The sequence below is a fragment of the Rhododendron vialii genome, chromosome 7a, assembly GCF_030253575.1.
Source record: "Rhododendron vialii isolate Sample 1 chromosome 7a, ASM3025357v1".
NCBI classification, from domain to species: Eukaryota; Viridiplantae; Streptophyta; class Magnoliopsida; order Ericales; family Ericaceae; genus Rhododendron; species Rhododendron vialii.
Window position 1 is genome coordinate 3,778,329 of NC_080563.1, and position 19,123 is coordinate 3,797,451.

General features: G+C 38.4%; 2 protein-coding genes across 2 annotated transcripts; both read left to right on the top strand.

Moving 5' to 3' along the window:
* Positions 1–266: 266 nt before the first annotated feature.
* Positions 267–2,270, top strand: LOC131331781 (hydroquinone glucosyltransferase-like). The gene has a single exon (XM_058365699.1). It carries the CDS (start codon positions 608–610, stop codon positions 2,009–2,011), a length of 1,404 nt encoding a protein of 467 aa, XP_058221682.1. The 5' UTR covers positions 267–607; the 3' UTR covers positions 2,012–2,270.
* A 14,453-nt stretch (positions 2,271–16,723) lies between these two features.
* On the top strand, positions 16,724–18,390 carry LOC131331782 (hydroquinone glucosyltransferase-like). Its single transcript, XM_058365700.1, has one exon. The coding sequence runs from the start codon at positions 16,782–16,784 to the stop codon at positions 18,168–18,170; it is 1,389 nt and encodes a 462-aa protein (XP_058221683.1). The 5' UTR covers positions 16,724–16,781; the 3' UTR covers positions 18,171–18,390.
* The last annotated feature ends 733 nt before the right edge of the window (positions 18,391–19,123 follow it).

The following is a 19,123-nucleotide window of genomic DNA, read 5'->3' on the forward strand; positions in this document are numbered from 1 at the left end:
TAGGTATCAACTCATTTGGACCCCAATGTTTTTACTTAGCAAAAATTAAAAAAACTCCTTTCGGGCAAGTCCACACAGTTTTGTCATGGCTTTAATTGAGACCTCCGCTAGTGGACAACAAAATTAGTCTTTCACAATTAGTTAAGATGTGCGTAAACTGCCCAAAAATAGGAGTTATCAGCAATATTCTTGGGTAATAAAAAATATTAGTCATGCGGTAGATTATACTACGTACTATTGTATAGATACAGACAACATGTCCCTAACTCTTTGACTAATTCAAGATTGTTAACGTTTTCACTTACATCATCCCATCAAAATTCAAATCAGACTCTTTCTTTAATAATTTATTATAAGTGTCCTGACGCCTCGACAAGTTCTGCAAAACCAATCCTGCCACGACTTACAGAAAATCAAATTAAAACCAAAGCAAAGGGGATAGTATTCGGCCGGTCAAGGAATCTGAAAATCAAATTGAATTCAGACCTTTGCACCCACCTTCCCAATACATTTCTCCCCCTTTGGCCTTTGGTCTATATAAGAACCGACCCAGTCAAGCATATCCTTATCCCATACACAAAAAAAAAACAGCGTGCTAACTGCGTGCATGATTTCAAGCAAAATGGATCGAACACCCCATGTAGCACTTCTACCTAGCCCAGCGATGGGCCACCTAATCCCACTTGTGGAATTCGCCAAGCAACTTGTCCACCACCACCACATCTCCTCCACCCTCATCATCCCCACCACCGGACCGCCGCCACAAACCCAAATCTCCGTCCTCGAATCCCTCCCCGAAAACATCAACCACATCTTCCTTCCACCAGTTGACTTGCCTGAAAACCTCCCAAATGCCGAATCCCAAATGTTCATCACCATGTCCCTTTCTCTCCCCTCCCTCCGTGACACTTTAAAATTGTTAACCTCCACGAATCGGCTTGTGGCCCTTTTCGTTGATCCATTCGGAATCGACGCCTTTGATGTGGCCGAGGAAATTGGTGTTGCTCCGCACATGTTTTTCCCTTCCCCGGCCATGGCACTTTTGTTTTGCCTTCACTTGCCAAAGCTTGACAAAATGTTTACGTGCGAGTATAGAGACTTGCCCGAACCCTTGAAATTACCCGGTTGTGTACCGGTTCATGGTAGGGATTTCCCAGACCCAATTCAAGACCGGTCTCACGTCGCGTACAAGAAGCTACTTGAAATGATGTCGCGGATCACTTCATCCGAGGGCATAATTGTCAATAGCTTCTTGGACTTGGAAGAGGGAGCCATAAAAGCTTTACAAGTGGAAGAACCAGGTAAGCCGCCAGTTTACCCGATTGGACCACTTATACAAACAGGTTCGAGTGACGGGTCAGATCGGCCCGAGTGTTTGAAATGGTTGGATGATCAACCCAGTAAGTCTGTTCTGTTTGTCTCATTTGGAAGTGGTGGAACCCTCTCTCATGATCAGATGAATGAGCTAGCCTTAGGGTTGGAAATGAGTGGGCAAAAGTTTTTGTGGGTTGCGAGAAGCCCAAGTGACAAGTCCGACGCAGCCTTTTTCGATGCCCAAAGCCAAACTGACCCTTGGGGTTTCTTGCCAAAAGGGTTCTTGGAGAGGACCGAAAGGCAAGGCTTAGTGGTGTCGTCATGGGCCCCGCAAATTGAGGTGCTCCGCCATGGTTCCACGGGCGGATTTTTAACTCATTGCGGTTGGAATTCAACGCTTGAGAGTGTTGTTTATGGCGTGCCTCTGATCGCCTGGCCACTATACGCGGAACAGAAGATGAATGCTGTGATGTTAAATGACGACTTGAATGTGGCACTCAGACCTAAGGCGAATGAAATTGGAAAAGTGGAAAGAGAAGAGATTGCAAGAGTTGTGAAAGAACTCATGGAAGGAGAAGAAGGGAAAAAGGTTCATGAAAAAATGAAGGGCTTACAGGATGCTGCTGGAAAGGTACTAAATAAAGATGGATCATCTGCAAACTCATTGTCTAAACTAGCATTCAGATGGAAAAACTAGAAGAATATTTATCGTTTGGTTTGTGGGATTTTCTTGTAATCGTTCTCGGTTTTTGATGTACCATTTGTCAAGATTTCTGAATAAAATTTTTGCTTGTCAAGAAAAAGAAAAAATTCGTTCTAAGTTCTTTCCATGTAATTTCGTGATGTCTATTTTCTTTGTATTCTTTTTTCAGTTGATGTTCATGAGTCAGTTTGTAATTTCCTTGTTTCTTTTGTCATTATTTAAAGAATATAATATATCCCCACTTATTGTTTCGTGCGATCCTTAATTTTTTAATTAATTCTTAACATTTTTTTAACTTTAACTAAAAATTAAGTAAGGACAATCAACGTGATTAGGTTCCGGATCGAAAATGTCATGATTAATTTATTAATTAAGGTGCATTGATTGGTGGAGGTTTATTAATTAAGGTGAGTTGAAACCCAGCTGGATTAGTGGGGGTTTCCTGTCATCTACACTTTTGTTAATTAATTAATTATTTATTCTTTTTGTAATGCATGGTGTCTCGGGCTCGCTTATGCGCACCTCGGACTAATCCCTATAGCCTCTCTCACAGCCATTTCACAAGCTTACGCGCGTGGAGGTGATGTGACCCCTAGAATTGCTGGCAAAGACATTAGAATGGTGTAAACACTCAAGTATCCGGCCAAGACCACTTGACCAACTTATTACTATTCCTTGATGTGATCGAAATGAAGACAAACCAATCCAAAACAATCACAAGTTTCCGCCTGCGAGCTTGAGATTTTATTTACACTTTTTCCTAATCACCATTCTATAGCTATATAAATCAATCAAATACTATTATCTATATTATAAAACAGAGCGATTTTTATGTACACATATAAATAAAAGTACCTTTCCAGCCGTCAAAGCAAATTTTCAATAGGTTATAGCCATCTAATCAACTTCTTTAATAAATTTATCCTCTCCCTCCCTCCCTCTTTCCTTACTTCTTTGGCAATGTTGTCATTTCTAGGGACAAACATATATATTTTTCTTTATTTAACGACGAGCCTTTTATTATCAAAACGTTTTCTTTTCCCTATCGTCAATCTTTAACTCAATTATTGGGATGTTATGCATTGTCCACTTATCTGTTAGAAAACTCTATTTAATTTCTTTCTTTCATCAATTGAGGTAACAATAGAAAAATATTATAAAAACTTTACTCATACAAAAGAATAAACTTAAATTTTTTATTTTTTGGTAACAAGTTGTTTCGCCTATTTCTTGGACGCATGATTGAAAGTAGTAGTGCTTAATAATTTGTCTCAGTTATAGGCCTGTAGCATTCCTTTGATTTGAAGGGGAAAAAAATTCAAGTTGTGGCATTCCGTTGCAAGAATTATTTTCAATGTAAAAAAAAAACAGCATTCATTAACTTATAGGAAGTAGAGTTTTAAAACTATGCATTTTTTTTTTGGATTAGTTGTTAGTTGAACTATATTAGATACGGGTGTGATATAAGTATTAGTTGATCGTGATAGCTGTTAACAAATGATTGTGCATAAGTTAATTACAAATTTCATTTGGGTATGTGCTCCTACTTTTTCAACGAGTGTGGTATTATTTGTTGTGAAACTATTCTTAGAAGAAATTAGTTTAATTTATACCATTTGTCTATTTGAAGAGAATTTTAAAAAATAAATTATAAAATTTTTCATTTGGGTTTTTTAAGATTACTAAAAGGGAAGGATAATTTTTTTTAAGTTGTAATAAAAAAGTGTTGTGTAGTGTTTTTTTTTTTTTATCGACGTATTGTACCGTGGCTTTAGCGTATCGACTGCGCCTGGCAGATGGGAAAAGTGTAAAATCCCTTTGTTAATTTTGGTTCTAGCTTGAGAGAGAGAAATGAAGAAACCACAAATGATAAAACTTAATTTTGACCTCCCCTTTTTTTTTTTTATCTTCATACAATAGCAGAAAGTACCATAAAAATAAAGCATCAGCCATCAAGGAGCAGAAAGTGAGAACAATCTTGGGTAAGAAGATAAAGTGAGAACAATCTAAGATTGTGTCATGTGAACTGAAACTTAGCAACACAAAAAAATTCACATTGATATTTTTTTGAAATATTCTGGAAGCCCAAGTCAAGCCCAAGAAATAAGCTCAAATATAAATGATATTTTTGGAGGAGTCTTAATATCAAGCTTCTAGATACTAGAAGTTCTTTGTCAAAATATCTAAATTTGTTAGAGCACATGTATAAATCTAGAATTTTCTGTGTAGAAATATTTTGTAAAAAATATCTTCAGACTAGAATCATCCATATAGTAGTATAAATATTAAATAGAGGTGAGTTTAGTCATTTTTATACCAAGTCAAAAACATTTGAATTCTATTGTAATACAAGTATCCCTCCCTCCATCATTGTCTTAAACATTTCTTCTTCTTCCAAATACTAAAAACCTCCTCTTCTTCCAACACAACAAAAGTACCCCTCCCTCCATCAGTCTTAAACATTTCTTCATCTTTCAAATAGTAAAAACTAGCGTTCAACCCGTTCTATGCACTGGCAAAACTAACCCGTTCTAGCATTGTGCCCGTTCGATACACGGGACAATTAATAAAAGTAGGTTTGAACGGGCACAATGCTATAACGTGTTAGTTTTACCCGTGTATAGAACGGGTTAAACGCTAACTTTTACTATTTGGAAGATGAAGAAATGTTTAAGACCGATGGAGGGAAAGGTACTTTTGTTGTGTTGGAAGAAGAGGAGGTTTTTAGTATCTGGAAGATGAAGAAATGTTTAAGACAATGATAGAGGGAGGGATACTTGTATTACAATAGAATTCAAAATAGAGCGGCTTTTTGTCTACTCATATAAACATGAGCATCCTTCTAACCATTGGATCTCAATTTCAATAGGTTATGGCCGTTGGATTGAATCATTGATTCCAACTTATTTCCCACACCTGTCCCAGCAGTTTTCCTCTTCTCCATCGTGTTTCCTCTCTTCTCTTCTCTCTTCCTCCATAGTTACTCTCTCTCTCTCTCTCTCTCTCTCTCTCTCTCTCCGCAGAATCCACTCATCGGTGCTTCAGAAAAAAAAACAGCGCCCACACAGCTCCTCCACCAATCAGCCATCCACAAAATCGATTTAGTTCTCCCTTTCCGGTACGATTCCCATCATCCTTAGGTCTTCTTGCAGAAAAAATAATGTGGCCTAAATTGCTATTTAGGATGATGATTTTTTTGATGGAAGTCTTACGGGGGAAAAAATTGTTGTTTAGGATGAGAATTTTTTTGCTATTTAGGATAGGAATTTTTTTATCTATATATTTTGTTATTTGTCTTTCAAAGATACTTACTTTGTATTTGTTAAAATGCATGTTTGACAGAGTGAAAATAGTTGAGAGTGAATTAATTCTTTATACCCACTTTGTGTAGCTCTCTTAATTTTTGGATAGACTTTGTGGTCCGATATTGCGAGGACAGGCGACATGACAGTAACAACATGTGGAGACATGTCTGGGGAAATACTGGGGACATGGCAAAGTGAATTTAACACTTTTTAAAAATAATTCCAATTGAGAGTTTATTTGTTGTGGATTTTGTTCCTCTTTCGTTTTAATGGTATTGTTTGATCAAATCAAATCATGTTAGGACCAACACATCCTTTTCCTTGGGTAACAATGTGATCAAATCATTACAGGACCAACACATTCCTTTCCCTCGCTCTCTCCCCTATTACCAAGCGTATGACCGAAACATATTGTGTCGTGCCTTCAGGCACGGGCATGCACTAGTATTTTATAAAATTGTTCCAATTTTTTTTTTATTTACGTATGATTCCAAGCAACTCGACTAAGCGGGCCATAGAAAGCTAGTTAATAAGTGTTTATCTTCAATAAGGTCAAATGTTCAAATTTCATGGAAGCCAAACATTCTAAATTTTAGGACAAATCGTTAACTTTAAAACCCTAAAATTAGTCGAGTTACTTACAAGCTGACACGGACATCCGTTTATAAAAAAAATTTATATAATGTTTGCCACCTTGTTGGACTCTTATCCCGCACACTCATGCAACCCAAACAATTAGACCTTCACAAATACCTTGTATGAAGCTCCAGACTTAGGCGGTTGAACGAACCAAATAGCTTGAGCTTAGCTCGATTTTTGACTTATTCAAACTTGTTTATAAAAAATATAAGCCAAACTCAATCACGTTTTTTCATTTGTTTATGAATTCATGCAAAGCTTGAGCATATAAGTATTTGGCTCGATAGACTTGTGAACAAATGGGCCACTATGTAAATACTAAAAATATAGGGTTAGATTAATAAATATCCCAAATATGATATATGAGTCGGCATACATATTACCAGTTTTCGCAGAAATTGAATTGGGTCTCTAGGCCTGTCCTCTCTGATGTTATTTGATTTTGATTTGAGGGCATGATTTCACAGCAAAATAGGTATAGGGGGGCCACTGTTTTAGTAATATTTTAAGAGTAGCCACTTTGTGCATATTGTCAAAGGTTAAGTCTGTCTCTAATTTTTCCCCGCCCATATCCCTAATGATTGGAAACTACATGAGTTTTGTTGTTATTGTTGATACATATTACCAGTTTTACTTTATGGTACCTCCTAGATGAGATATGCAAATTTAGGGACTACATTCCCCATTCGCCTTAATAAGCTAATTGTTTTATTTTTTTGTTTTAATTCAATTTTTTTTCGTATCTGTTAGTTTTTTGTCAATTTTTTGAGAATTATTGCATCGACATAACAAGAGAAATTTAAAAGGTAAAAAATTACGATCGAAACCTAATTTTTTTGAATAAAAATAAAAATAAGTCAATTTTTTCATCTTTATTCAAAAAAAAGTATTTCGATCGTAATTTTTTACTTTTTAGATTCTTCTCGTCATGACAATGCAATAATCTCCAAAAATTTGATGAAAAATTAACAAATATGAAAAAAAAATTAAATAAAAACAAAAAAAATAAGCCAAAAGACTTATTGAGCCGAATGTTTAAATCCTGCATAAAGCTCATGGCTCTTACCGGCATGGCTTGAATTTGTAAAACAACTGAGACCTCGTTACTTTTGCCTCCAACTTGTCCTTTTGCACAAACGACAACTGAGATAAGCAAAAATTGACGTACCTTGCAACAATTGGACCTCTCAAACAACAGTACTGCATGTTTAGCAATATATATATATATCTCTGCACATTGCAAGAATGGGTATATCATGGATAGTTTTGAGAATCTTAAGGAACTTGCTTTACCTTTGTCTTTGGAGAAGAAAGAGCATAGCGGGTCTCATGCTAGCACCCCAGAAGAGAGCTTTACTTATCCTCTTGCTCTTGTGGTTGGTAAGCAGAGAAGAACCGGGAGCAGCCTGTCTTGTGATCGATCATCCCTTGTTGCTATCCATAAAATGGAAACGAGACTGAGAAGATCAAAGAGGAAAATTAAAAAGAAGAAGTCTCTTGTATATGGAGCTTGGGGTTGAGGATGACAAACTGAACCGTAGAAAATTGAAGGTCCCATCCTCTTCCGTATCTTCTGATGTCGACATTCGGAATAGAAGCTCTATTCTTTTTAAGGAAGCTAGCAAGACGTTGAATGTTGGTCGCTTTTTGGGCATTGTTGCTAGAGGAGGAAGAAATTTTTTGTTAAAGAAATTTGTTGAAATGTTAGAGGAAGTATTCAAGGAAAGGATTCATACTCTAGATAATTTGGAGGAAGATTTTGTTTCGGAGGAAGAAGTTGACTTCGAGGATGGTGCCTCTCTTTCTTTCGATTTTTAATATCGAGGAGTACTATATGTGGGAGAGCGGTTTCGCGTCTTAAGGAGTCCTCGGTGGGTGGCTTGGCTTGGGTCTCTCTTTCAGTGCGGCGGCTAGTTTTTTATCCTAGCTAGGTTTTTTTGGTTTCGGGTTTAGTCCTTTTTTGTTCTTCTGCTGTAGGTGTTGGTGAGGATTTGCAGTTTTCGGTCTTGTCTGTGGGTTTCGGTTGGCTTCATGCCTTTCTTTGGGGTTGGTTCTCGGGTGGCTTTTTACCGGTGTGCCCGAGATCCTTTTAATCTTTGTATCCTTTCCAAAGATAGATAAAATCTTTTTTCTTAGAAAAAAAAATGCATATTTAGAACACACTCCCCACTATAACACAATTTAATCAGTACCCTATCCAACAACACGAGACAAATTCACACCACCTGTTGTACGCAATTCATACACTACATAACAATTCACACCGCCTATGATACACAATTCACATCCACTGTAAGACACAATTCACAATTCAAACAACCTCTTGCGCACAATTCAATTCACATCCCTATGATCCATAAATTCGCATCGCCCATCATACGAAACAATTCACATAATACACGTGATAATTAAGTCTTGCCTTCGGAAAGATTAGACCCCTTTTCTTTTTTTTTGGTAAAATTAGTCCCCTTAACCTCTCAACCGGGAGTGTGCATGCAAGATGACGACTAAGCTAGGCCTATCTGGGGTTGTATAATTGTATTGAGGCTTGTTGGGCAACGGGGAAATCAATCAGGAATTATGGGATTGGAGTTGTCCGTGCTGAGCTGAACGGTTAGATAGGATGCTCGGCACCGCTCGGCAAGAGATGCTACTCAACAGCATTCCTGGGTTCGGAATTACGAGGCGGTCCCAAATTTGCAGTTCGATTAATTAAAACTGTGGTACGATGATGTTTTGTTTTATGTCCTAGTACAATCTTTCAATGCCAATTTGGAATTACGAGGCGGTCCCAAAAATTGGCAGTTCGATTAAATTAAAACTGTGGTACGATGATGTTTTGTTTTATGTTCTAGTACAATCTTTCAATGCCAAAGATTGGACCACTTGCGGCGTTAGCTATTGCCCACCGCCCAGAATCCAATCGTGCCGCAGTTCCTACCGTCGCACACGTAAGCGTTCCGTTTTGGATTATGATATCGTGTTAGTCATAACAAACAGTTTTTGCACTTAAGATGTTCGATTAATTGCTTCTACTAGAATCAACGAGTCACAGTCACCAATCCCAAAAACAACTTACGGAATTTTAAAGGAGAAAACATTCACCCTTCTGATGGAAGATATTTTACTTGAAAAATATTTAACTTCACTTTTATGCAACCAAACAATGGTAGATAGATCTGGTAGATTATTTACCCGAAAATATTTTACTTCAAAACAAATGGAGCCTAATTCTCTCCAAATAGAATACGTCAGCAAATTATTTGGTGTTCTTCTTTCTTTTTTTAATTAATTAATGTTATGTTTTCTATCAATATTGTTATATGTCCATCACGTTTATAAACTGTGCGTGCCCATTCATCACAATGTCGTTTGGAATTTGAACATGATTAAATTGTGCAAACCGATTTTTTATGTTCTTATTTGTTTCTCCTTATTTGAAGAAAAGAGAATAGTAAGCAAAAGAGTGATGATAAGATCTTCTAAGAGAATACATTTTGTGTTGTTTCCTGTTTGAGTGTAATGGCAACACTGCTAGGGACTCTTGGCTCCGAGGGGCGGCCCTAGGGGGAGCAAAGGGGAACCCGAGCTCCTACACAACTTCAAATATTTTTGCATGTTATACTAATTTTTAGGTTCATTAGGAAAAATTCTATGTGATTGGCCCCTGCAAATCCGATGGGGGAAAAAAAATTCTTAAAATTTCTATGAGGGATGAAAATTCCTAAAATCTCAAGTTATTAATAGTTTTTTAGGTTGCGTATATAAAAGTTAAATGGTGTCCATGCACATACACACAAGATCGTCACTTCCTCAGACCTCGCATGGAGGAATGTATACTTATAAAATACGGAGTATGTCTTTTGTTATCAATATGAATATACACATGATTCGGGTCCCTGCTAGACACAAATCATGCATCCGCCACCGACTCTCGGTACTTGGTTGTTGAAGAAGGCATTGAGTTAGTGCGCATTGAAAGTTTTGAGATCTGGTTTGTCTAATGTGCGGCTTTTGTGCCATTGTGAATGATCATCTGAGGCCTTAATTGGTTCATAATTGAATATTGCCTCGAAGAAGCGAACGTGTGGTGGTGACAACTTTTCAAAGAAACTGCTATTGGGTAATGGAATTGTATTTGTGGTGAAAAATGTGAAGGTACGTGTTGGAAATTTGCATAAGTAAATTCAAAAAATGAAAGTGGAGTCTGGAAAACAATAGAAATTGAGCTCTCTTCAGTCTTCACCCTTTATTTGGAGGATAACAGTTGAAGGGAGCTCAATTCCAAAAAAGGGAAAAAAATTACCTGTGCGCTCCAAATTTTTGTTTAAAAAAACTTGTTACCCTTCAATTCGACGTGATGACTTGATCCGTTTTGTTCCAAATTCGAGTTTAGCTTTCCTCATTCCCCTCATACCCATTGTCAAGGAAACGTTACTCGCTGTTTTCAAAAATAGTTTTTCCTATTTAAAATAGTCATGGTCTTTTTATTATATTGCATGCTATTTTTTAGAAGAAAATGATTGTTCAGAATTGAAAGTAGAAGTATGTTTGATAATTGCTATAACCATGTAGGTTATAACAATGCATAGCCGTAATGAATTACTACTGAATTTTGTTTTGTTTTGATAAGCTACTTTTTCTTCATAGATAAGCAAATAAGAACATATGACTCCATAGTACATGTAAAATTTTGGGTGAGATATTCTTACCCTTTTTGGCATGCTAACTCTTGCCTAAAAACACAGATTTGGATTGACTGCTCCATATTAAAAAGGGAAAAGTATGTCTCATCTGAGTTGTATCAAACCAAACCGAGCCTTGTGTCCCTATCAATTGGGAAAATAATAATCGGGAATTCTTCTGCCTTATTTCTATAAGAAAATAATAATCGGGAATTCTTCTGCCTTATTTCTATAATGGAAATCTTTCTCTTTCCTTTGTCATAGTTGGAATGACATGAATAACTTTGTTCTATGGAGAGTATCTCATCTCTATTGCTTAAGAGGCAGAGAACTTCGCTCTCATGGAATGGGACTGTGGTTCTTGTTCATAATTTCCCAGTGGATACAGATCAGGTGTGGTATTACACTCATTGGGCTCTTTCACTAAGGCTTCATTTGTTGTTTATGCTTGTACTTACAGAAATTTATCAATGTAGTATCCAATGACCCAAAAGGATGATAGCTGCAATTAACGGTGAAGCTATAAAATGATAAGGGTTAGCGTAAAATAAATTGTGCACTTTATTATCTAGACATATCATATTTCATCTGATCGTTTTGAAACAATCTTTTTTCAGTCAAACGCAATGTCGAATTACGACACGATGACTTTTTGTCTAACTATGGAACGCCAGCCAACACGAATGTTTAGTTGGTCATAGTGGCCTTTGATGTGTAAATCCTGGAAAGACACACACCATTTGACAATTTGAAGATGTTTTGCCATTTGGTGAGGTTTGCGATGACAAAAACTGTTGAAATGATTGCTCTTGCTATCCAACCAATGTACCAAAAGAAAAGAAAAGCCTTATGTTTTAGTAAGTGAAAAGAAACATTCTTAAACATCTGACTTTTTGGATCATCTCCTCTATCTTGACATACTTGACGAATAGCATTCTTGAGGTAAAAGGAACAAAGAGCCAAATTGTCAACTGTTGTTTGGTGAGAAGGCATGGCCGGCCCCGGGGTAAGCCCTGTAAGCTCTTGGTCTTGAGCAACCTCCGGGTTGGGGCAACCAAAAAAAAAGAACTTAACACACACACACATAAGTTTCCCTTGCTAGCACAGGCGATTGCCTTGGTGCAGTGGTCATGTAAGGCTGTAAGTTGTTGAAATTTCAAGTTGGCGGGGTTTGATACCTGGCCCTTCCGTGCTCTTTTATTTTTTTTTTTCTCCACTTTTGATCTACCTCATTTTGTTTTCCCTCCCAATGCATGATATTGTGAAAATCAAATTACTTTGTTGAAAATTTTCGATTTAACAAACATAACAGTAATGTACAAGTGATATATTCGTATATTTGATTAAAAAAAGTCACAAATCGAGCGAGCTAACATAGTTTTTATTTTTACCTTCAAACTACCATTTTGCAAGACAAATTAAAGAGATTGGCTATGATCTTAATTCAAAATGAGATGTCGTTCCACTAAAAGCATTTTTGGGCATTTGGGACTTTTTTAACTTCTTATACTTTTCGAGATAAGCCATTCTCCTCACATATATCAACTAAAAAGCCCCAAAATCAAAAGTTAGTGAAACGGGTCACGAGTTCTTGGATGAGTAAAATTCGATAACTCAATTGAAAATTTTGCTTTAAAAAATATAAGGAGAATTTATTTTCTTTGAATCGGATGATGCTAATCATAAAACACTATAATCGGGATTTACATTTTTTATGTTGATTTTTATGATGTTATTCAAGCTAAAATAACAATGTAATTTTGATTTTTTTTTGTACTTGTATATATATATATTTTTTATTTTGTATGAGTTAATTGTAAATGAGTAACAAATTATGAGGTTGGACCAGAATAACCCTAATGTCAGGGCCGGCACTGTGAGAGTGTAATGGCATTGGTGTTTCTCTTAGTTGGCTGAAGAAGATTTCGAGGTGATCGAGATGAGAAGCAGTTTCGGTTTGATTGGATTTCCTTTAGTTCGATGGCGTGTCCTAATTAAGGACTTCTACTATTTTATGGGTTTGGTGTAAGGATAGTGGTTGCTGCAGTTTCAAGGGCTTCAGCTGATCATCTTCTTCTGCCGTTGACCTTTCGTTGCGACCGAAGGTCGACAGAATGATTGTTTCTCTCTCTCTCTCTCATACTTGAAGAACCCTAGCATCTGAACCCGACAATATGTGAGATGTATATAGAGTCATCTACCTTTCCGATCGAAGGTCAGAATGATTCTCTCTCTCTCTCTCTCTCTCTCTCTCATACTTGAAGAACCCTAGCATCTGAACCCGACAACATGTGAGATGTGTATAGAGTCATCTACCTTTCCGATTGAAGGTCAGAATGATTGTTCAGAATGTTAGATGAATAGTACTAGCCTTACCAAAGGCTCTGTAGATATTAATAATTACCTGCAGTGTGGACACAAAAAAAATAGCCTTCTCATCTATACGATCGAACAGGACTGTCATCGTAGAAAAGACCACCACCCCCATCCCTCTCTCGGACATCTAAAAAATTCAAATTTTAGGGGTACTCAAATATTATTTGTAAATTAATATAGAGTATATTATTTGTTCGTTTTATTACACAAATGTTTTTGCTAGCTTAGTGGTAAATCCATGTGAAGTGTCTGAGTTCGAGTCTTTTGAGTAGTTTTTTCTTTTAAAATGTTTTTTCTCAAAAAATAATACTATTGTAAATGTCAGATTTCATAACCAAGTCAAATAGAATTCAAACCAACCACTTTGGACATTTGCGACAAAACAATTAACATGTATTATAAAGTCTAAAGTAGTAATATAAAGAAATATTTCTATCATTGTTGTTTAATTCTAAAAATACGTAAGGCACCATCTCACAATTTAGCTTTGAGTATCTAAATCCTTTGGATCGGTCCTGACTGTGTGTGGTGGTAGTGAGGGCATAAAAAAAAAAATTTATATAACTTAGGATGTCTAAATCAGTTTATGCGCGTATCTTGACTAACGCATGTCTGCCTATAAAACATGGAATCATTACTCTTGATTACTCAAATCATTTCCTTTCACTCTTGCCCAGGTATATAAGTAATCTCGTCACGAAAATCTTATCGAAGTCCCGTAATTCATGGTAGTGTTTGGCATTCGTTTTCAGAAGACCAGATAACCATAGGCCAGGCGAGTTGAGATTGACAAGTGATATCTACTTAATTGGTGTTGTTGATTGTTTCCAAAAAATTAACAATTGGCCTAGAAACAGCGAGTAGTGCAGTTCTAGGTCTGATGCGGGCGTGCCAGGGCAGGATTGCTGCCCAAATTCGTATCAAGGCCTGGAAGCCTCAATCTGACTTCTAATCGGACGAAAGTGCACGGCCTAAGGGTGGAGACCGTGAGGAGGTTCGTGGTTTGCCTTTGCGGGCTAAGGACTTAAAATTTCCTAATCGTGTGAAAAATGGACAGAAAGGTAGAGCAAGGCCTAAAACAGAAATAAATAGACTTTATTAACAGTTTAACAAAGTCTGATTACAAGGAAATGAAATAAAATCTAGGCTTGGCTAGATTGAGTACAAACTATTCTAGAAAGTAAAGGTAATTGAACGATAAGCCGTGGGCTTGTTTGGTCGGGGACCGAAAGATAAAAATAGTTAAAAGATAAATGAAATGAAATTTGGATAAGCCATGGGCTTTGATGGTCGTGGACCGAAAGATAGAAGATAATTAAAACATAAATTTGCATAAGCCGGGGGCTTGATGGTCGGGGACCTTTGCCAAGGCCTTCAACTCTGGTATTTATAGGCAGATGTTCCAGGTCTTGAGCTGTTCAAGCTGCTTCCACAGGCCTTCATGCATGGCTGCCAAGTGTCCCTTTTGAGCTGCTTCAAAATGCTCCAATGAGAGGCTATTCTTTGATAAAAACGTGCCCTTTACTCCAAGGAAATGGTAAAGGCCTGAAAAGCCCTTCTTTTCTGCATAAAACTTTGTAAAAGAGTAAAATGAACTTCAGCATCCAGGCCTTTGAGCTGCTTGTGAGCAGCTACTGCTTGACTGGACGTCTTTTGGGCCCACCAATGCTGAAGACCAAGGCTTCTTCAGGCCTTCCCACCATTTTATTGGACCTTGCATACTTGTGGGCCCTCTAAATCCTCTGAGGTTCATCTTTTACGGAAGAAGGATCCAGAAACAAAGGATTAACCAGACCTGGATGAGCTGCTTGTGAGCAGCTTGCTTAGGTCTGCATGAATCATTCACCAACAGCTCCAAAGGCTGCATGTGTGCCACCTGTCTCTGGCCTTGCTTCATGCTGAAGAATGGGGTCCCACCAGCTCAGACCTTGAGCTGCTTGTGAGCAGCTTACCCAGACCCGCCTATCAGGAATATTCTAGGCCTTTGAGCTGCTTGTGAGCAGCTTAAGGCCTTTGAGCTGCTTGTGAGCAGCTTAAGGACTTCGAGCTCCTTGTGAGCTGCTTGTGAGCAGCTTAAGGCCTTTGAGCTACTTGTGAGCTGCTTGTGAGCAATTTAAGGCCTTTGAGCTACTTGTGAGCAGCTTAAGGCCCCTTCATTGCTCATTAAAGGTTTTAACGATGCTCTTAAAGCAGTGGGCCTTTCATCAATTGGGCCTGAACTTATTGGTAAATCATGGGCCTTTGCCCAATGTAAGCCTTCTGAGCCCAAGCCTGGTGAGAAAACCAAGGCTTCTACCAATTTGGGCCCATTTCTTAGGCCTTTGTTACTTCTAGGAATTTGGGTTAGGCCTGGATGAAATACTCAGGCCTGGTGGACTGATTCAAGCCTTAGGCCTTTGACTGATTTAGGCCTATATGGAAGGCCCATCATTTCTTAAGAACCGGCCCTAATTCGTGGGCAACTAGTCGTAAGGTCTTTCAAGGCTAGGGCCTCGACCCTCGAGGCTACCTTTTAACCCGTAAATCCATTTCCTGATTTTTGGCCAAAAATGGGTGTAAACAGTTGTATATCACTAGTTGATTTTGAGAAGTCAATCTCTTTTGCAATTAAGTATTTGTTGTTTTGGCACAAAGAATAGATACAGTAGAAGATAGAAGATAAACTTGAATATGAAAGAAACCAGTCCATCGGTGATACAATTGTGTGGCTGTCATAACATGTTCTTTGGTGAGAGAGAGAGAGAGAGAGAGAGAGAGAGAGAGAGAACTAAAAGACATATATATGATCGATTTTCATGTTGGTAGCTAGGGGTAGGAAATTAAAGAACCTTGTAGGTTGTGGTAGGGAAGAGGCGAGCAAAGGAGAAAGAGAATCGCGACTGGTGGAGCTGGCAGAAATCGGATGGGAAAAATGTGGTGGTGGTGGTAGATTGGAGGAGAAGGGTGAAGGGAAAATTTTGTGTTAGAGCATTTCCAACCTATACTCTATTTCTCCATTTGAGAGTATGAAATTCCTCTAACCCATCCTCTCAAGCCTCCTCTATTTGAAATGATGAGATTTTGATATTCCATATTTAGAGGATGAGAGAAAATATGAAGAATCTCCTCTAAAATCACTTTATGAATAAATAGAGGGTTTGTGGTTGGAGTAAATATAAATAGTAATTTCCTCTAAAATCACTTTATGAATAAAATAGAATATTTTGATACTCTCAAATAGAGTATTGGATTGGAGATGCTCTTGGGCGTGGATACAGTGGGAAAAAGGGGATGCACTGCAAGGAAAAAGGCTTTTTGCGTCATTATATTTACTGTTGATTGGGCGTGCCCTTAAATACCGATGCCCCCAAAACAAATTTCAGCTGAAAATAGAATTTACTGTTGATCGGGCGTGCCCTTAAATTTGAGAAATTTTTTACTGTCGGCTGTTGGTACCACGTGGTGCTCGCTCGGCACATCCGGACCATCTATTTTGATTTTGGACGGCTCGAATTTAAAGAGAGAAAAAGGAAAGAGAGAGTGATGGAATAAAAGAAGAGAGAGGGTTTCATCCAACACGCTTTTGGACGGTCCAGATAGGCTGCTCGGAAACCACTTGAGCACGATCACGTGGTACCCAAAAATTTCTTCTTAAAGTTAAAACGACTCTCTCTCCTTTATGCTATATATAAGAACCAACCCATTTAGCAATTCTCATCCCACACAGTCACATGCAAAAACAGACTATATATTAGACCTTCACAATTCACACACCCCAAAATGGATCAAACACTCCATTTAGCACTTCTACCAAGCCCAGGGATGGGCCACCTACTCCCACTGGTGGAATTCGCCAAGCAACTTGTCCACCACCACCACATCTCCTCCACCCTCATCATCCCCACCACCGGACCGCCGCCACAAACCCAAGTCTCCGTCCTCGAATCACTCCCCGAAAACATCAACCACATCTTCCTTCCACACGTCCACTTACCCGAAAACCTCCCAACTGCCTTGTCACAACTTTTAGCCACCATGTCCCTCTCTATCCCCTCCCTCCGCGACACTTTAAAATCGCTAAACTCCACGAATCGGCTGGTGGCCCTTGTGGTCGATCCGTTCGGACATGACGCCTTTGATGTGGCCAAGGAAATTGGTGTTCGTCCGTACTTATTTTTCCCTACCACGGCCATGGTACTTTTATTTTGCATGCATTTACCAAAGCTTGACAAAATGCTTACGTGCGAGTATAGAGACTTGCCTGAACCGTTGAAATTACCCGGTTGTGTACCGGTTCACGGAAGGGATCTCTTTGACGCGGTTCAAGACCGGTCTCACGTTGAGTACAGAAAGCTACTTGAAAACGTGTCGTGGCTCACTTCATTCGAGGGCATAATTATCAATAGCTTCTTGGACTTGGAAGAAGGAGCCATAAAAGCTTTACAAGTGGAAGAACCGGGTAAGCCGCCAGTTTACCCAATTGGACCACTTATACAAACAGGTTCGAGTGACGGGTCAGATCAGCCCGAGTGTTTGAAATGGTTGGATGATCAGCCCAGTCGGTCTGTTCTATTTGTCTCGTTTGGAAGTGGTGGAACCCTCTCTCATGATCAAATCAATGAGCTAGCCTTAGGGTTGGAAATGAGTGGGCAAAAGTTTTTGTGGGTTGCGAGAAGCCCAAGTGACAAGTCCGACGCAGCCATTTTCGATGCCCAAAGCCAAACAGACCCTTTGGGTTTCTTGCCAAAAGAGTTCTTGGAGAGGACGGAAGGGCAAGGCTTAGTGGTGCCATCATGGGCCCCGCAAATTGAGGTGCTCCGTCACGGCTCCACCGGTGGATTTTTAACTCATTGCGGTTGGAATTCAACACTGGAGAGTGTTGTTTATGGCGTGCCTTTGATTGCCTGGCCGCTCTTCGCGGAACAGAAGATGAATGCTGTGATGTTAAATGAGGATTTACATGTGGCACTCAGACCTAAGGCGAATGAAATTGGAAAAGTGGAAAGAGAAGAGATTGCAAGAGTTGTGAAAGAACTCATGGAAGGAGAAGAAGGGAAAAAGGTTTGTAATAAAATGAAGGGCTTACAGGATGCTGCTGAAAATGTGCTAAATAAAGGTGGATCTTCTACAAACTCATTGTCTGAATTAGCATTCAGATGGAAAAACTAGAAGAATAATTAGTATTATATATATCTAAATAAAGGTGGATCCCTAGCACTTTGACTGTTTTCGGAAATTCCTAAATAAATTCAAGATTCAAAAATCGTCTCGGGCGATGTTTGTATCTAAATGTTGTAGACTATTCTCAGTTCATTTCATGTAATTTAGTGATTTCTTTGTATTCTTGTTTTAAGATTATTTATGTTCAGTCATTTTGTGATTTCCTTTTTACTGATTCTCCTAATTGTTTTAGTAGATGTTTCCGTAACGCTACGAATTCTGGAGACGTTTTTTAAACATTTAAACAAAATTTCAAAATATGATTTTCCTTTTTGAGGCATTAAAGTTCCAAAAACCTCGCCAATTTGAGTCACATTACAACATCTCAAATTCAAATGTACTAAGCCAAAATACCTTATTGTACAATCTCAAAATACTTAATTAAAATTACAGAGCAAGTAAGGGTACAGAACTCAGAGTTCGACAATCTCTTCATCGGTCATCGTCGTTGCACCTTCTTCATACTGTCCTTCTGCTCCTTCTTCAAAACATATATCTGGTGTTTGAATACCATGGTAATTAGCATAGTATCATGAGTGATTGATACTCGGTAGTTAAAGCCTGTCCGAAACCCATAATTTACAAATAACAAGATATAGAATGCAATGTAAATAACAGCGCTTGATTTTTATTACTATTCGTCCACCTATGTTGAAATCTTGGATCTCTACCTTGAGATCTGTCCTACCCTAACCACCAAGCTATGGCCATGGCATGATTCAACTCCTCCTTTGCTTGACCGTCCCGGAGCCCGGATGAAAGACCCTAAGTTATCTATTTAATTAGTAGAATTCATCTGCCACTAACACAAGGGAAACGAACACGGTAAATTTCACCCCTTGCTCTACGTCACCACCCCTTGTGGTTCTATTCTGTTTCTCAAAAGTTAATCATAGTCATGC